Source organism: Poecilia latipinna, unplaced genomic scaffold (assembly GCF_001443285.1).
Source record: "Poecilia latipinna isolate Pla-1442-1.1 unplaced genomic scaffold, P_latipinna-1.0 Scaffold1404, whole genome shotgun sequence".
NCBI lineage: Eukaryota > Metazoa > Chordata > Actinopteri > Cyprinodontiformes > Poeciliidae > Poecilia > Poecilia latipinna.
In genome coordinates this window covers 133,967-152,924 of record NW_015114020.1, presented here as the reverse complement: position 1 = coordinate 152,924, position 18,958 = coordinate 133,967, and the positions used below count along the sequence as shown (strand labels likewise).

At 41.0% G+C, this 18,958-nt stretch overlaps 1 protein-coding gene across 5 annotated transcripts in view; it reads right to left on the bottom strand.

Moving 5' to 3' along the window:
• Window positions 1-18,958, bottom strand: part of sipa1 (signal-induced proliferation-associated 1) — a 48,275-nt gene that overhangs the window by 20,033 nt on the left and 9,284 nt on the right. For 3 of the 5 annotated variants that reach the window (XM_015056761.1, XM_015056760.1, XM_015056765.1), the window contains 3 exons: window positions 3,769-5,349; window positions 914-1,038; window positions 645-833 (listed from right to left, as the gene is read on the bottom strand). In XM_015056761.1, the coding sequence (XP_014912247.1) occupies window positions 645-833; window positions 914-1,038; window positions 3,769-4,882 (1,428 nt within the window). In that variant the 5' untranslated portion in view covers window positions 4,883-5,349. Of the gene's footprint in view, window positions 1-644; window positions 834-913; window positions 1,039-3,768; window positions 5,350-6,919; window positions 7,046-18,593; window positions 18,697-18,958 lie in introns of those variants that run through there. The other 2 variants (XM_015056762.1, XM_015056763.1) reach the window with 2 other exon arrangements.

Below are 18,958 nucleotides of genomic sequence, written 5' to 3'. Positions count from 1 at the left end.
CTATTCTCAGTGATAAAAAAATAATTTAGGTTACTCTTTTTTTGAAAACATTTATTGTATTCAGCCAAGTTTTAATAGTTAAAAGCAGATTTGGATGCTACAAAGTCTGCTTTAGTATTTAATGACCCTATTTACCATAAAATTAAAGGGAAATCTGAAAGCTTTTTTATTAAATCCTTTAGGCTTCAAGGTATATGTGGTCGTTTTTGACAAGCACAACCTGAACTTTGTCAATTTACACTTATTTTTTTTTCTTTTGGATAGTCTGTGACTGCATATTAGACCTTGAGTCACATAAAACCTGAGTTGGAAAATGTTACTTTTTTCCACTGTGAAACCCACAAATATTCACAGCAAATGGTTTTGATAACTTAGAATGACAACATACACTGTGAATTTCTTAAAATATGAATACTTATTGTGTTGTATCTGACATTTTGTGGGAAGATTTTAATTTGTCGATCATATTTTTGTTTTTATTGGGGGGGGGAGGAAAGGTCTCCATCTGCATCAACCACAAATTTTTATCATTTTTGCAGCACAAAAAACGGTCCAGCTCCACAAATGGCCCCGGTTTTGATATTCGATGCTAACTTTTAAAGCTGCGCTGCAGGGTCTGGTATCCCGGATGTGACGTCACTCACCCCCTGCTCGTCCAGCTTGAGCAGCGTGTCCCGGACCTTCGGGGAGTTGGAAGCCAGGCGGAGGCAGTGCAGGTTGAGCTCAGGCATGATGAACTCCAGCAGCCGCTTGGGGGACAGGCCCCTCGGGGTTGTGTGACGGGCGGCCGACGGCACAGACTCCTCCAGGATGGAGCCTCGAAGCGTCTTCATCTGAGCAGCGGATCCAGCAAGTTACTTTTACAACCCCTTAACCAGAAGAGAGAGGTGGGAAAAAGGGGAAAGCTTTTTACCTCTGTGGTGCGGAAGATGATCCTGTAATTGTACTGTGCTCCGCTGGAGCCCTCTTTCTCATCCCGGCGGAAACTGATGGCCACAGGGCCGAGGCGGTCGTCAATCCCAAAGAAGTTCTGGTGTTCTGGAAGAAAATCAGAGAAATTTAAATATCACTTTTATTATGGACAACAAATACGAGTAGGAATGATGACCGAGGACAATATTAATAACTGAAAATTAAGCTCATATCAGCATAAATTAGCAAAAAAAAAAAGTTAAATATGGAAATATGGTAAGAACGTTGTAGCTTAACCCTTCCAGATCGAACGTGACGGCGACAACACAGCCAAATTTGCAGTACCGTAATTCCGCCACACGTTGCGCTATCTGAAAAATTCCAACGGTTTCTGAAAGGAGAGACGTTGCGCTTTCCTGCCAATATCAGGTTATTACGGTAATTTCACTCCCGCCGTTGCAGTGTGAAATTAATCAGAGGGGCGCTCTGCCGTGATACAGTAAACTGCGAAAAATAACTTGTTAAATATTGAAAGTTCCAGTTGTTATGAATAAAATGGCAATATATATTTACTCACAGGACATTTAATGAACTTCATACAATTTAAATAAGCAAAAATATCCAGGCGTAGACTTGAAACTTACAACTCAATTAAATAACATACATTCAAAACTGCAGGCAGTAAAAAAGCACTTAAGACACAAGACTTTGTTAAATGGAAAAAGGGGTAAAACTTTTTATTTTTCACTCATTCTCATTCAGTACTTCCTCATATCATCCAAAGACACTTCTGCTCAAATTGTCTTGAATATAAACTAAATATTTAAACACACAGGCTAATTTTAGCAAGACCTGAGGGAGAGTATGTGCATCATGAATGAACATGGATGATATCAAAGTACTTTATTTATGAGGCTCTCTAAGGAAGAAACAAGAATTATTCATTAAGATGAGTGTACTGTTGTGTTTATCCCAGAAATATCCTGATGCTGCTAAGTGCAAAATTATTCATACCCCTACCAGATTTAGATTTAAAGTTGTGGTGAAAAATAGAGGAACCAACTTTATGGACAGACTAATACGTTTAGGCATGTGGACTTAATCAGGATTATTATAAAACACCAAAAGGTTTGTTGTTAAATAAAAAATATCCTACAGAAAAATGTCAAATGAATCGATCACACAATCACTCAAACAGGCTGAATGGCTAAACCTGAAACAAAATGTAATCACCTTAAATGTCTAATAGTTTATTCTGACTGGAAATAATGTTAACATTTTGGAGTGACCCGGCAGAGAAGCAGCGGAGGAAGCCAAACATTAGGGTGATGGTTAATAGGCCGTCCAATCTCAAGAGAGTTGAACAAAACTGCTGTATATAAATGAAAAAAGATTTTAAAAAATTTCTTTACTCCTGACACTCTGTAAGCACTGATTTTTAATCTTTTGAGACATGGATACTTCATTTTCATTCAGAAATAAACTTCTTGGTTGAATGAAGATAATTTGACATCAAGTTAATTATTTTGTGCCAACTCCACCTCTTTCATCTGTTCCTCATTTTGACTAGTGATACTAAAATTTGCACAGCAAAGCCATTATTGGTACCACTAATACAATGATACTGCATAAAGTATAGCTGGTATGTTTTGTAAAAATATTGCAGTCACTTAATCTCCCACCAAAAATAGGAAAAATCCCATATTATGAAATAATCATTATTAACTCAACCACAGGTTGTCCTGTGAGTATGGTACTGCTGCCATCATCACTTTGCAGGATAAGACTTGTGGGGTTTTTTTGTACATTTTCACATAGGTGGAGAAGAAGAAGAGAGATATTTGACAGTTTCTCTGAACGATCTCTAAAGATCCTCCGGTAACATTTTATTTGTTCACCTCAACCCATTGCTGTGTTGATTTGGCTATAATTTGGATTCTCATGCTGAATCTTTGATTTTCTGGCAAGGTTTTTATTTAAAAGTTTCCCCGTAGCTTTAGGACTCCATGATGACAGGAACTCCAACAAGGTTCCCTGGGCCTTGGAAAGAGATGCACATCCTCCACTGCACTTAACAGCAACCTTGAGGTGTTTGGATGTATATGCTGTTTATAGGTGTAGTTATTCTTATGATAAAAGGGCCAGAGGAGAGTACCTAAAAAACTTACTAAAGTCACAGTTTAACTACTTCAACATATTTTTACCCAAGTAAAAGTAAAAAAAAAAAATAGCCATCCAAGAAATGACTCAAGAATAAAAAAGTATTTGGTAAAAAGTTGACTTAAGTAGTGAGTGACTGATCAAATTACATCATTGGACATATTAAAGTATAGAGTTAAATGGAAATGTTGGTATGTTAAGGACGAAAATGACAATAATTCATCTAAGCAACAAAAAAATAATCAGGCAAAATAAATTTTTTCCAAATAAGTTTTTCTTAGTAAAACTGCTGGTGTCTTATTCTGGTGAATTTTTGGTTAAAACATGTTTGTTTTTCATTTAGTGGGTAGAGAATCCAGAAATTTTACGCAAGCAAAAGTAGAGATACTTCATACTAAAATTACTCAAGTAAAAGTAAAAAGTACAATGCGGTAAAAATATTTCTAAAAGTTAATTTAATTGAGTAAATGTTTGAATAGGACATGAAATGTGTTGTTTTAGGATGCATTTTTTGATGACAGAATAATTAATGAAATTAAAAGTAGTTTTTTTTTCACTATATTTTCCAGATTTTTTCTAAAAAACTATAATTTTTTGCAGACTTCTGCATGTTGTTCTGCTTTTACTGACTCTGAATCCTGACTCAAACCAGAAAACGTAAAGCTCCCTCCCACCACTGTGCAGCGTCTCACTCACCCTTCAGGTAGAAATATTTGCGGTAGTAATGCGCTCCCAGGTCTGCGTGCTCTATGAAGTAGTTGCTCTTCCCCTGCAGCTGGATGTTGCTCTCCCTGGGCTCCTCCAGCACAGACACGGCATCGTTGGGGGTCCGCAGGGTCGAGCAGAGCTCCGTTCTGCAAGCCGACCGCCCCAGGCCCACCTGCTCCTCGCCTCCCGTCTCGTTACGGAAGTGCGGACAGCTGAGCAGCAGCTCGTTATCGTTGCCGTCGCCTTCGTCCAGCAGTGACTGCTCCTGGTCGTCGGCGTTCCCTCCACTGCCCCCGCCTCCCTGTGCTGGTGAGGCAGGAGTGGTCTGGGCCAGGGGGCGGAGCTGGGAGGCAGCCGACGCCCCTGAGGTGATATTCTTCTTGCGACCGATGCTGTCCCTGTTTGTGGCGACCTCTGTGAGGTCGAACAGGATGCTCTGAACATCGTAGTGGGCAAAGTTCCTCACCCATGCGCCGCCTCCCAGGTGGTCGTACGGGCCGGGCTGAGGGATCTGAGGGGGCGTAAGTTTGGACTTTTTACTAAGACCTTCAGGCTTGGGCGGTTTAGCGGGTTTCGGGGAGTCTCCGACAGACCTGGACAGATCTTGGAAGAACCCATCCGGCTCTGGAAGGTTGCCCTCCAGGCCTAAAAGCAGGAAAGGGTCTTTAAAGCGGAGAGCGTTTGGACTCAGGGGGCCGTGGTTCTCCCCGCTCGGCTCCTGGCCTTGAGTTTGTCTCTCCAGCGACGACAGGCTGCCGTACTCCCTGTGCAGATGCACACCTGAGTCTCCCTGAGGCCCCGTGCCCGTTTTCTCACCAGCTGCTCGGATTACTTTCCCTGACGTTTTCCCGGAGGAGTCCAAGTCTCCCAGGGTTACATCACTGTTACTTCTTTGCATGATGTGGCCCCGCCCTACCGACCGCAGATTCAACCCCACGCGGCTCGGAGTGAGGCTGCAGTCTGCATCGGCGCCGTCGCCGGGCCTCCTGGGAGGCCACTCCACCACTCCCGCTTCCCGTTTGGGGTCAAAATTGACGGTGGCGAGGGGCGGGCGCATGTTCTGGCGGCGGAACTTGCGAATGAAGAGGTCGTCTGACTGCATGGTGCCTGAGGAATCAAACTTAATCTGACAATCTTCTCCCTGGAGCTTCCTGCTTAACTCTTCATCCAGGTGTCTGAGATGCTGGTGTGAAAATGGGATGCTGAGTATGAAAATGGAAAATCCAGCTAAGTGAAAGCAACTATTATTTTCTCATTCGCACCACTTAAGATGGACGAACTCTCTCGACCTCTGGGCTCTCATAGGGGCCTCTGTGGGACACCGCTCTTCGTCAATGAGTTCTTGAGTGGGAATGAAGAAGTCGGAAGGGAAACCGCGCTGTTGGTCGCTGGACGGGTCCATCCACGTGTGCAGATGTGCGTTTAGTTTGAGTTAAACATGCGAGGATCATCACTGGAGCCTGTCTCTATGCCCTCTGTGTCGGAGAGGTGCTGCCTTCGTCAAGCGGTCAAACATGGCATCCCCTGGTGTGCACTGCCCAGCACCTGCAGCCGTCATCCACAGACCAGCTGCGTGGAAAAATATAGAAAAAAAAATACTGTTTTAGCTTCAGACTCTTTATTATTAAGATGCAAGAGCAAAACATTTACCACTGGATTTGCAAAAGTGTTTTCACCCCTGAAACTTTTTCACCTTACGTTGCAACCACAAACTTCAACGTGTCTTATTGCGAATTATTTGATCAACCAACACAAAGGAGCACATAATTAAGTGGAAAACAAAACATTTTCTGATAAATGAAAACAATCTGAAAAGTTGTGTGTGTCCCTTATTTCATCTTCCATCTTCAATCTTTGGGGGTTTCTCTTTCCTAACTTTCCCATAGATAGAGGCTGATTTTATCCCTCCTATTCTTTACAAAATAACTTAAGATCGTGGACTGGATGGAGACTGTAAATATACATTTTCAAGTCTTATTACAGATTTTCAATTTGATTTAGATCTAAACTTTGACTTGGTCGTTCTTGCCCATAATCTCTAGCTGCATGTTTGGAGTCGTCGTTCTGCTTTAATGTAAACATCTGATATCGGGTTTGAAAGTCTGAGCCATTTCTTCCTGGTTTGACTTGTGTTTAGCTCCAACTCTATCCCACTCATGATGCTGCCACCACCAAGTTAAACTATGAGGACAATGTGTTTTACAACTTTTTGCATAGTTAGTTATTCACCAGACCTCTTGTTTTGCATGTGGGCAATAGATTTAATCTTAATCTTTAGCTTGTGGTAAACTACAAAGTGGACTCTTTATGGCTTTGTTTAACCGATCACCTCCAGAAAGGAAAGTTTTCCCACCTCAACTGATGTCAACTCTGGGGGAGCTGCAGAGTTACCAGTACTGCTTCTCAAATTAATGATCTCCCTGGAGTTTTCCTGGTATAAACTTCTGCACAGCTTTATCCTGGATCTGTCTATTATAAAAAAATTAAACACTTTTTTTTTTTTTTGGTGTATCATATGCCAGGAAAATACACTGAAATGTGTCAAGTGACGTCACAAATGTGGAAAAAGTTCTCGTGGTGTGAGAACTTTTGCAAGGCATTGACTGTAGAACAAAACGCAGCACGCAAGAGATTCCAGGAAAGGCCTTATAAAAAAGATAAACAAGCACCAGATCCAAACAATACACCAGCAAGCAGCCCTGACATGTGTTTTATTGTGGCGTAATAACTCCGCTCCTCTGTTTTCTCATTATTATTCTTTCCTTTAGTCACTTTCCGCTCCAAAGTTTCCCTAAATAGTTCAAACTTAAAGCTGAGCACATGCTCACAATAGACCTTATTAAAACAGGGGAGGGGGCCCTTCCTGGCTCACTGACAGTCTGCCAGCACACGAGAAAAATAAGTGCAAGCCGCCTCGCTCCACCACATACGCTCACACACACACAAACAAACACGGCTGGCGTCTAACTCACCCACCAAATTCCAAAACGGCTCACACACTCATTCAGATCCACGTCGTTTTTGGTGCTTTTAATAGAGTCGTTTAAAAACCCACAAAAGTGCTACAAGTCATAAAACTGTGAGCTTCCCTTTTTTATAAGTGGAACTAAACTCCGTGGAGGTTTTAATAGCAACTTACCCTAAAAATGGACTGTGCGTTCGGTAGAGATGAGCCTGCTTCTGTCATTATTTGTCACTCGAGCGCCGTCTTTAACCAGACTTGCGTCAAGCAGCTCGAGCTGAAGCCTTTCGTCGCTGTCAGTAAGGTGCAGGGCTTCTTCCTGTCTGACTTTTTCACATGCATCTTCCTCTCGCTTGCAGCCGTACAGAGCAGGTGCAGAGGTGCAGCGCAGCGACCAGCAAAAGCCCGACGCACACGCGTACCCAGTTGCGTCTCTGTCGCCTGACAGGACGGCATATCAGGGAGAAATCTTCTTAAATCACTTTGCAGCTTCTATTTGAGAACTTTTATTTGTTTTAAGAAAGAAGGAAAGTCCATTTAGGGTGGTTAAGTAAACGTATGTCTTCACAAATGTACAAACTTGCACAAATAAACTCTGTGAAAAAAAATTCACAGAGTCAAGAGAGGAAGTCACAAGAAATCTTTGCTTCCCTCCATGACTACTTAAACACTGTATTCATTTCCGCACAGTCAGAGAACGCATTGGCATATGTTTTAATTTTTCAGAGAAAAGCCATTAAAGAAAGATGGACGCTGGATGGATCCCAGTTTCTGGAGGGCAGATTGGTTTCAAAACCAAATCGAGAAATGACGAGAGCAAAGAGGGGGCCGATGTCAGAGGAAATGCACTTGTAAACGCCTTGCTTGATCTCTTCACAAGAAATGAATGACTAACAGTTACGACACAGAGATGAGGCACACATTTCAGCACAACTTTTGGGATGAAAAGGACAGTGTTACACAAATGAAAAGTATTTGGTGTGCATTTCTTCTCGTTCCCTTCTCCCCTGACACACCTATCTAAATAACATCTGGTGCAGCCGACTGTCTGGATTTCTCTGCACTCCGCCTCCACGGGGATCACTTATGGCGCTGCGCATTAAACTCAATACACTCCGCTTCCAGCGCTGACCAGCTTCCCTGTCTCCGCTGAAGAAAAGCATCATCACAGCATGATGATGCCACTACTGCCGCACCACGGGGACGGCTCTCTTTGAACCGAACTCTTAAAACTAGCTTCACTGCCTCGTAAAATTATTCGTCGCCCCTTGTGCTTTTCCTTCATTTTGTCATGTTACAGCCACAGACTTTAGTCTTCTTTAAAAGGATTTAATGATGTCACCAACACAAAATAATTGTCAGATGAGAGTAAAACAATCCAGGATTTTTCAAACTGAAAAGTGTAACACGCATTTCTATTCACCCCCTTTCACTTTGATACCCAAAAATAATATCCGGTGCAACCAACTGCGTGGATTGAACCTATGAATTAGACATTTCCTTTTGAGCTGCTTTTCTGTATATCCTGTATGCCCAGGATATACATTTTAAACATTCAAAACAAAGCTTTAACCATGACAGGTAAAATGAAAATGTGAATTTACTCACATCATCCGCTCTGTAATTTTCGTCAATGAAACACAGAGCTGTAAAAAATAAACTTTCCCGTACTTAGCCTTCTGACTGGCCAGCGTTCGTTCACACAGTGAAAGCTCTGTGCTGCAGCTATATGATGCCAAGGCTTCTTGCATTGAAAACCCGCTCATGTTTCTCACAAGGAGCTTTCAGATGTTTCTAAATAGCACTACCAGTGCAGCAGACTCATACAGTTTCTACCAGATTGTAATGCTATGCTGCAGGATTGTCTGCGTGTTTTCAAGGTGTTGGGAAAATCACCCGGGTCTAAAGGGTTTTTTTTTTTTTTGCAGCAGGTTTTTTTCTTTGTTGCTCAAAAATCCCAGTTTGCCTTCATGTTATTCCAGCACAAAAACAGAAAGTCCAGCGTTGACCAGAAACTACCTACAACAACAGCGCCTGTACTAAAACTTGGAGACCGTCGGCCTCCAACACTCGTGAGCCGCGGTTTGTCTGAAGCGACGCTTCTTTGTGGTTTCTGCTGCGCCACGGATTCAAAATGACCAATCGGGTTCAGAGCTGATGACGTCAGAGTCAGTGACCTCAGCCTGATTTAGCTGGAATCATTACGAATGGCACGGACAAAAGGGAAAGACAATGAAGGTCAGAAATAGATTATAATCTTGTATTTTAGTGACAGAGAAGTTTCTTTGGTTCCACATGTGACAAGTCTGAAGCAGCAGGTATAATTCTGTAAAGTTGTTGAATAAGTTTATGGCTTCAGTAAGTCGCTGATTCAAACCTTTTTTAATTTGCTTGTGTTGACGGATTGGCCGTAAAGCCTCTCTTCAATTTGCCTCCTGGATTTTAGCCAGACGAAGAGATAAAAATATGGGGTTCAAAATCCTTTCAACATTGTTTTTGCCAAATTTCTCTTATGTTTCAACACAAAAATATATTTAAGTCCTGTTTTTACTAAACAAAACTAGATTTTTTAAGGGGGCAAGGTTAAGACAAAATATCTGGGCGAGAGTTAAAATCCAGAGTGAAACAGATGTTTTCACATATTAATATATCCAGATAATTGAGTTTTATCTTCCTTGTTCTTGTTTTTGGATATATCTAGATTCCTTATGGTCTACTTTTATATCCCAGTTTTTAAATTTTTTGTTTCTTTCTAGTTAATACTCACATATTTGAATCTGTAAAGTTCAATTCAGCATGTGTAGCATTAGATTTAAATAACTGGAACCTGGACAAGTCCATATTGTTTACAGACAATCTTCACTTTGTTTTAACCATGCATGTGTTTCTCAGAAACCCAAACGAAACTGAACTGTGTGGTGTAGAGTAGCGATTCTCAGGCCTTGTCCTGGATGTTTTAGATGCGTCTCTACTCCAAAACGCCAGAATTAAACAACTGGATTGCTTCCTTGGTTCAGTCATTAATCTAAAATTTTGTGTTGAAGAGGCAAAACATCAGGGATCAAAGCTGAAACAGAAACAGCTGTAGAGAAAGTGCCTCGTTAATCAACAAACGACAAATCTTTGGAAAAATAAACTCCTTAAGTACATGAAATAAATATGAAAAATTTGGTAAAACCTTTGATTTTATAAACACACCTCACCATTGCTTGTAGACTTAGAATTAAGAAGTCAAATTGCTTTAGAAATCATCAGATAAATCTGCTAGATTAGGTTAGTTCCTGAAACTAATCTAAAAAGTAACTTCATAAGAGAAATCTGGCTACTGTGATACGAGATAATTTGGAATTAAATAATAATAAATTACTTCCCATATATTTAACAAGCAAATCATTCATCTGCTCACCTTCAGTAAGATGTGAGGCCTTCGATCAGATCCTCATTGATCTCGAGCAGCGTTTGACACAAAAATAACTCTTTAACTAACCAGAACTTGTCACTGAACAAGTAGTGTGCCAGCTGTAGAGAAGTTTGAGATATACCTGACCCAGAAGTACAAAGAGGAAGTGAAAGGTTTTGTCACTGCCCCCTTAGGTTTCTGCTCATCTTTAATAGCAGCCCTTACTGGGTAATTTAGCTGAATTTCCCAGCTGCATGTACCAGAGTATCATCTGAAATGACACAGAAATGTCCTGAATTTCTTCCTCTGATACAGTTTTGTTGTTTTTTGTTTTTTTTTTTTAGCTCAGTTTTGTCTTTCAGCTACACCCCCCTCAAAAAAAACAGAGAAAAAAATTTGCTACTAACCCAAATCGTGCTATTCCACGTTGTTTTTTTTGTTTTGTTTTTAAAGATAAAAGTGGAAATATAACCAGAAGTGTGATATTTTTAAGTGTAGATGTTCCTTTCTGATAACGAGGTACGATAAACACGAGAAGCCTTAGTGCAATAATTAAAGAACGCGTTCGAACGCAACCTGTTCTGATCACATCTTTAAATGCATTTCTAATGTGTTTGCACCAACTAGACCTGATCTGACTCTTAGCCGCCACATTCTTTAAAATTCATCAACAAGTGCACAAAAAAGACGAAACCAGCCTCTTCTGGGTTTAAAAAAAAAAGAAAAAAAAAACCTGGCTTCTCAAAAACACGACGTAATATCATGTGAAATTCTTCACTCTTGCGAACAGATCTGATCGGTCACTCCTGACGCTTGTGTGCTGCACTAAAAAGAAGCATGTGCACAATCTGCAGATATCTACTTCCTCTGAATACAGCTGCAGGCTACAAGTACACATGGCTGACATCATCATTGTGGCAGAGTTGAGTCAGTTTCTAATAAAAGTACACGCTGCTGAAACTGTCCCACTGTCCACGCAGAGCGATGCCAGTGAGAAACACAATCGATCGCTCTTTCGCTTTGCACAAAGACGCAAATTCTTCCTTGCTGCGATCAGCGCGCACGCATGTACTCCTCTCTTGAAGATACGGTCAATCTATTTAGACAAAATATGCAAGTGTCCTCCTCATCCTCTTGCATTTCTCCCTCTACCACATTAATTCGATCACATAGCGATCTGAAACGCGGACACCAACTCTCTGCACGCATCAAGAGAATCAATGAGTCTCCGATTAACTTGTGGGAACCAAAGTACCGAAAAGGAACATGCAAAAAAAAAAAAAAAAACCTATGTGGGATTTGAACCCACAACTTTCTTCTTGAGAAGCAGCAGCACAAAACCTTGCCCTGCCATGACTGTGACATATGTGCAACATATAACGCTGGTGCACAATTTTTTGAATCTTTAAGTTTACTTTGTCCGTCTAAGGATCTTTGGCAAGGCCAGCTGTTGTAATTTACCCAGGAATTTGCATCGCTGCTTTTCTCCGCAGATTGGAAATGTTTTGCTGAAAATGTCATGATTTGTAAAAGGGCTTTTTCCCTTTTCCCTTTATTTTATTCTTCTCTTTCTCCATCATAAAACATTTCAAACGTTTAGCTTTATAACCTCATATTATGTTAAGCACTTGCTCTTATTCTCTACGATGGATGTTTGTTTTTCCACTAAGGAGATATTATCCTCCACAAGATGTATCAAGTAGCAGGTTATGGATTTAAGACTGTAAAAATTGATCTTATGCATTCCTGTCTGCTGTGGGTTTTTGTATATTCTGGGCTGGGTGGGATCGCTTTTCGTGTTTGGCCATTTTGAGGTTTTTTTTTTTTTTAAAACAACTTTGTAATCATATTTTAGTTACATATATAACTGTACCTCACGGCACCATATTTATCTTTAACCACAAATGCTCCCAGTTTTGTGGAAACTGCTAATTCTTATTAATTAAAAGCAACAAACACAGTTATTCGCTGGTTTCGTTTTGCCATGCAGTTCATGATGTCCAGGATTTTTCCTGAAGACGTTGAATAGCTAGAATATGTAGAGAGAGGCTGCTGCCAGCTGTCCTGTGTAGCTCAGATCATGCTAACAGGGCTGGGCTCTGTCCCTGGGAAACTTAATAATGAATGAACAAAGGCAGCGGCTTTAAATCCTGCAACTCAGAATGAAAACTCAGAAGACAAATAGGATCTAAATGTTGTTTTCCAATGTTTGAGGCCCATAGGAAAGAATGATTTCTGCTCAGATCTGAGCATTATAATAGAGACCCATCCATTCACTCCACTCAGGGTAGCTTGGTATCAAAATTAGATGAGATTATTCCTTATTTATGAGTGTAAAATAATTAAATAGTACATAAATAAAGCATAAAAGTATTGGCACTGAGTATGTGAATAGCATAAGGCCCAAAAGTCAAAAGGCGGGTTAACATAATCTGTTTTCTCTCAGAGAAACTAAGATTCTGATTAGAGTTTAAAATAAAATCTTGTTTTCTTTGACAGAAGTATGTTTGTATTAAATTAAACTGTGATTAAACTGGAGTGATTCCTTGCTTGTTGGATCAGACTTGCAAATGATTGCATGTTAGTTTGAATTGGATAATTTTGAATGATTTTGAAGAGAGTATAAATTATGTAACGTCTGATACGATGATAGCGGTCTATCTCCAGCAGTCAGTGGATGTTTCATTGTGAGACGACTGTGAAATATTTAAAGTGAAACACATTTGTTGAACCTTGGAAACTGATTCACACAAACTGAACTTTTTTTCTCATTTTGTAAGATTACCACCAAAAATTCAGTGTATTAAATTGATATTTTGTGTGAGAGACCAACACAAAGTCACACATATAGGTCAAGCCTGTTTTTATGACAATGTAAAAAATCTGAAAAGTGTGGCTCCCTTTTATTCTGTTTCAGTGCAACCAATTAATCATCCAATTAGTAGATGCAATTCACCTGTGTACTTTAATCTCAGGATAAATCCATCTGATCTGTGAAGGTTTCAGAGCATCAGTGAACAAATGGCAAAAACCTGAATTTCTGTCGAGATTTAGATCCAATAATAGAGTCTGGAGAGTGAATGCAGCAAAATGTGACTCTCCAAGGTAAAGTCTGGGGGGGTTGAATACAGGTGCACACTTCATTAGCCTATCACCGTCAACTATTTGATGTTTCTGCTCTTCACAGGACAAAATGTGCAAAAGTTCAAAGGATATAAATACTTTTGGTGCCATTTCCGAAAATGGAATCTATTTTTACACACATCTGGATCTTATTTATTGGATTGTGCCTCTTTCCCTTCCACCCTGCCTTTGTTCTTCTTGCTCCTGATTCATGTTGAAGGCCACTGCTGACCACTGCTAACTGATGACAGCAAGTACCGCTTCCACATTAAGCCTGGGACAAGGTTAACGAGGCTCTGGTGTAAAACGGACACGGGTGGATGTCACAGGAGAACAGAGTCAAACATGCGCCGTTTTGGGGAAGTCATGGCCGCTTGACTTCGTCTGCCTGCTCATGCAAGTCTGTGTCCTGTGAAACAGGAAGAGATGAGTGACTTTTGAACCCTCAAAGGATGGATGTCGTCATCCTCTCTGCACAACACTTCCACACCTTCAGGAGTCAGACGCTGGAGTGTGAATGAGCAGATTGTCTTGCATTCAGTCTCGCTACCATTTCATATAATCAAATTTAATCCTCTTGGAAACATTTTGGTTTGTTAAAAGGTAAAAAAAATAAAAAATCGATGGGTTATGGGGAAAACGGTAAAGCTTTACTAATTTGCGTCACCTCTTTGCAGCCAATAGATGTGAAAAGTTTTGCTTTTTCCAACTAATAACAGTTTAGTTATGTCACACCGGGTTGGAGCGATTGTTCTGATCTCATGCTGAGTTGGGAAACATCACTTTCCTGCACATACAACATTTAGTAAGTGTAACATCAACATGTGGTAACATCGCCGTAACTTCTGCTTTAATTCTAACTTAAAACAAACATTAAAAAAAAGTAACCTGAAGAGGCCAGTGGCATCTTGTGTCACCGTCTATCATTATAGTTAAAAGCTGCCTTAACCACAAGGTCTAAATCAACTCCTAACAATGATTGATTTTTGGGAAATTTAATGCCGGGCTCAGTTATTGATCGCACACTACCCTGCAACATCTGGGATCAGGTTGCGTTCCTGCTCTGCCTCTGAGTGTGCGACACTAAACTGCAGCAGATGAAATGCTTTTAGGGGAGTAAATGTGTATTAATGTGGCTGGATGTGATTCAGAAAATGAGTTCACTCTAATGCCCAACATTTTCTCACGGCATCTTCCATCTTCTCTGCTGAAACACTCCTCTGCTCTCCCTTCCCCTCCCAGCACCACCACACTGCGGACAGCTAACTGGGCCAAATCCAGAGGCTCCTAAGTGCTGCACTCTCTCCTTTTTTGTCAAGTGATTTATCTCTATCTTTTTAATTCAAGCTGTTTTGCAAAATGTCAGTTTGAGCTATTGATCCCTGCAGACACGTAATCCCTGGCAAATAATGCTCAACTGCCTGACAAGGAGATAACTGTCGAAGTGATGAACACCACGGCAGACTTTGGAGAATCTCAGAGAAATCTGTGGTGTGTTTGCTCTTGTTAGCGATAATCCTTCACGCAACAAATATTTGTCAAAGAAGGGCCTGCAATATGCGTAGCTGCTGGTAGAACATGTGGGCTGGTTTGGGGCGGCTGCTGCAGGAGAACGTTGTACCTGAATAGCTTGTAAGGCTATCCCGTCCTTGTATGTTCAAATAAAAGCGGAGTCCGCATTCTTGGAACAAAGTCAAGCTTCTTCCCTGTGCATGTTGGACTCCGTCGGGGCTGCTCCTATGTCATTAATCTTGTTTATGGTGTTCATGGATAGGATCTCAGTCATAGGTAGAAGGGTCAGTAACCTCAGGGTCTCAGCTTTTAGGAGACGGTGTCCTGTTGGAAACTCCAGGCGATAACTGAAAGTGTTGGAGAGGTTCTTAGATGAGTGTAAAGAGGCTGAGATAAAAGTCAAATCTTCTAAATCTGAGGTCCTGGTTCTTAAACGGGAAAAAGACGGATTGCTCGCTCCGGGTCAGGGGGTCGGTTCCTGCTTCAAGTGGAGAAGTTCAAGTACCTTGGAGACTTGTTCAAAAGTGATAGTGTGTTAGAGAGGAAGATGGACAGATAGATCAGGCTTTGTCTGTTGCTGCAACCGAAGAAAGAAGAGTGCCTTGATTTACTTCCGATCCTAACCCGTTTATGAGATGTGGATTATGATTTAAAGAACAAAATCCATTGGACACGCTGGTGAAATGAGCTTCCTTCACAGAAGACACAATCTTCTGATCTCACCGCCGAACTAATACCACGTTTTAGTTTGGTCTAAATTAGAGAAGTACATGACGATGATTCTTAATTGTCATTGCATTCTCATTGTTTTCAATAAGAAACAACATGACAGATTACAACATTTCAGGAGCCATGCATTCAAACTCTTCCTGGTTGGACTAGCCATCTCTGCATTGACCTAATATAGAGATTAGCAACTGAGATGCTGAGGCACAGGAGGAATGGTAGGGAGGTGGAGGATGATTCAAAAAGGACAGGAATTGTTACAACATTCAAAACTAACTATAATAAATGATAAATTATAACAATCAGGTTGTTTTTGTCTCAGGTTTTCCTTCCATAACAACTGATTACTTGATGGATTACGATGAAAGCTCAATGCTCTACACACAAACTACTTCATGTGGTCAAGTATTTGTTAAATTAATCAGAAAATAGGTCAGGCTGCACGCCTGTTGGAGCCACTCCACGCAGTTTGTATGCAGAGATGACGAAATCTTCAATAATCCAGCTAAATCATGAATTCAGGTAAAATCATTAAGCCACTGCACTACTACTACTCAAATACTGCAAAACCTGGGAGGAAGTATCATTACGTTTGGTACACAAAGCAGTTGTGTTGCTAATACCAGAGAATTTTTCAGTATCAGAAGTATAGAAAGGTTACCCTGGAACGTTATTTAATTAAAGCTGCCTTTTATATGCCATATATACCAAGGCAGATACACAATGGTGCTATTGTCTACTAGGGGCATTCAGATTCTGCTTCTTCTCCACATCAAATATAATAACCTCAGGTAGTTTAGGTACCTGATCTTCCACTCTGGGCTATTTGGAGGTTTTGCAGGATTGTACCTAAGAAAGGAGACTCTGGACTTTCTGGAGGGACTATATTACCCTTCAGGCCTTTGGATCTTCCTTAAGATTTCCCCCAGACTGAAAATGAGGCTGTTGTTAGGGATGTCTGGGTTTCCCACCATGAATCTGTTATCTTCACCTGTTAGCCATGTTTGGATAGATGAATCAAAACTGATTGAATTACTTCCACAGAAAGATTTACAGAAGCTTGATAATGAGGCATTAATTTGAAACAGACGCGTTAAAGTGGGGAACGTCTAAAACATGGAGACTATTCTATTCCCCTAATTAAAAATGTAGCAGCTTATTATTCCCCTCAAATAAAACAATTTCCAAAGAATTTTGTTTCTCTTTAAGCATGCTATTACTGGTGTTGTTTCAGAGAAGGGTGTTAATGTCCTAAAAAAGCAGTCTGCTGTGATTGTTATATGTTGAGGTCCCGACTTCTGTTTGGCTCCTAAGTATAACCTGACATTAAGACTTCTGACTAATACATTATTCATACGGCTGGACGAAAGAGGGCGAGGGTTACTGTCAGATTAATAATTCATGAGCTGGATGGAGCTGATTTGTTATGATTTATATCTAAGTCTGCAGTGGACGTCTCAGAGGATCTCGTGTGTTACAGTAAAACCTGTCTTTGTAAAGGTCACTGGTCGTGTGACGTTGGTCTGCGTCTGGTGCAGCTTCACTTCTTCTTTTGTCTGCCTTTTCGGAAAGAAACAGTTAAGCTACAGAATAGTCAGGCCAACTTATACTGTCACGTATTGAAGGATAAACCATATGAAATAACAGCAACAATCCTCAGTGTGTTTTATCAGGATTTTACATGCACAGAACAGTGCAGATAACATCTGAATCTTAGGCAAATTAGACCAAAACTTAACCTTTCGACCTCTATGCAAAACAGAAAACTAACACTGTGCATAACCCTGAACACACCATCCTGACAGTGAAGCCTCAGTAGTTGCAACATTGTGTTTTGGGGATGCCAATTCTGTCAGAAGCTGCAAAAGAAACTGGACATCAACATGCTGGACTGGCCTAGTCAAAGTCTAGACCTAAATTTGATTGAAAATCTGTTCATGCTGCACCTAATCTGTCCTACATTAAATTGTTTTGCATCAGAGAATGAGCAAATATTTCAGTCTGAGTGGAAAGTTTAGAAAGCTTGCTGGGAATAGCATTGTATTTATTAAAATGCAACTTCCTCTTCAAACAGTTAGTGGTTATTTCTGAGCTACTCCTGACCTACCGTGTGTGCCGCTCAGAAGGCACCAAACTCGAGCTATTGTCTGACATGTTACTTGCTGCAACTTCCTGTGCATCTGAAAATACACCTTGTGGGTAGATCATGAGCGCGGCTGAGCAGGCGGAGAGATTTAGGGCTGGAGCGCAGCTGAAAAGTGTTTTTGTGTGCGTTTGGTGGCTCGTCTGAGCCTGGTATCTGTGTCTCACTGTCCCCACAGAGACAGGAAGAGCAGCTGTCCTGCTGCGGCCACTCTCTGCACGCATGTGTGTGTTGGCGGGCGTTTGTGACCCTCGAGCTTCATGACTGCGGCTATTATGTTGTGCTCAACGCCTCACTGTTGCTCCACCATCATCTGTGCGAACCCAACAGAGATTGCTCAATATTGCCTAAAAAGCACACTAAAGCGTTTTGAATCCACCTTGTCTGCTTTCAGAGGAAGAGAGGCTGACCTCCTCCGCTTCCTCAAAGTCTCTGTCGAGCGCTGAAATGCAGCCAAGCGTACGCGGGACAGCTGCACGGCCAGCACATCTCCATTTGTCGCTTGTGTTCTTTGTTTACCAGCGAGCCGAACTAAAAACTGTCGTTGCTTCCTTTAAATGAGTGTTGATTATGAGTAAAGGTATCAGCTAAGAGGGGTCGCTCCGTAATGGCTGCCATTTGACTTACAAGCTACATTGGTTCCATCCATGTCCATTATAAGCTCAGTGGGCTCAAATGGCTCTCATTATTTGGAGAAACAGATTGATGTGTCCTGCTGGCTTTGGTGGCACGGGCATCACTCTAGGTTATTCCTTCTGCTTGTACAGCGAGGAGAGGAAATAACAGCTTTTCTTCGAACTTTACAACTTTTAATGTTTTACATAAGGACTTATTATTGGGTGTTCTCGCTATGGAGGTTAAAAAAAAATCTTAGAGAAACCATCAGAAATCAAACAAGCTTGGAAAAAATCTGCAGAACTAGCAAAACGAATAAAAAAGTTACTCACCTGAATTTGAGGAAAAATCCCAAATCTAGACTGTTTATGTGAGTTAATGTGACAAATACATGCTGCTGCAGCTCACTTCTCCTAGCCTTGTGCCAATTGTATCAACATTACTGCACCTTTTGACCTAAATTAAAAAAAAAAAAAGCTCTGATCTGTTAACCGGTGACGCAGATGACGGCTGACTTTTTGCAGCTTTGCTGTGATGGAACATGTGCATACAAGGAACATGTTCTGCACATCTGTGGTTTTCGCGTTTGTGTCAGTCTGAGGTGTCTGCACACGAATAGAAAAAGAAGGAAGCAATTGTACCTGCATGCACAGCTCAAACCTGTCTGTACGTTCAGTTCACTTATTAGTTCTGTGTT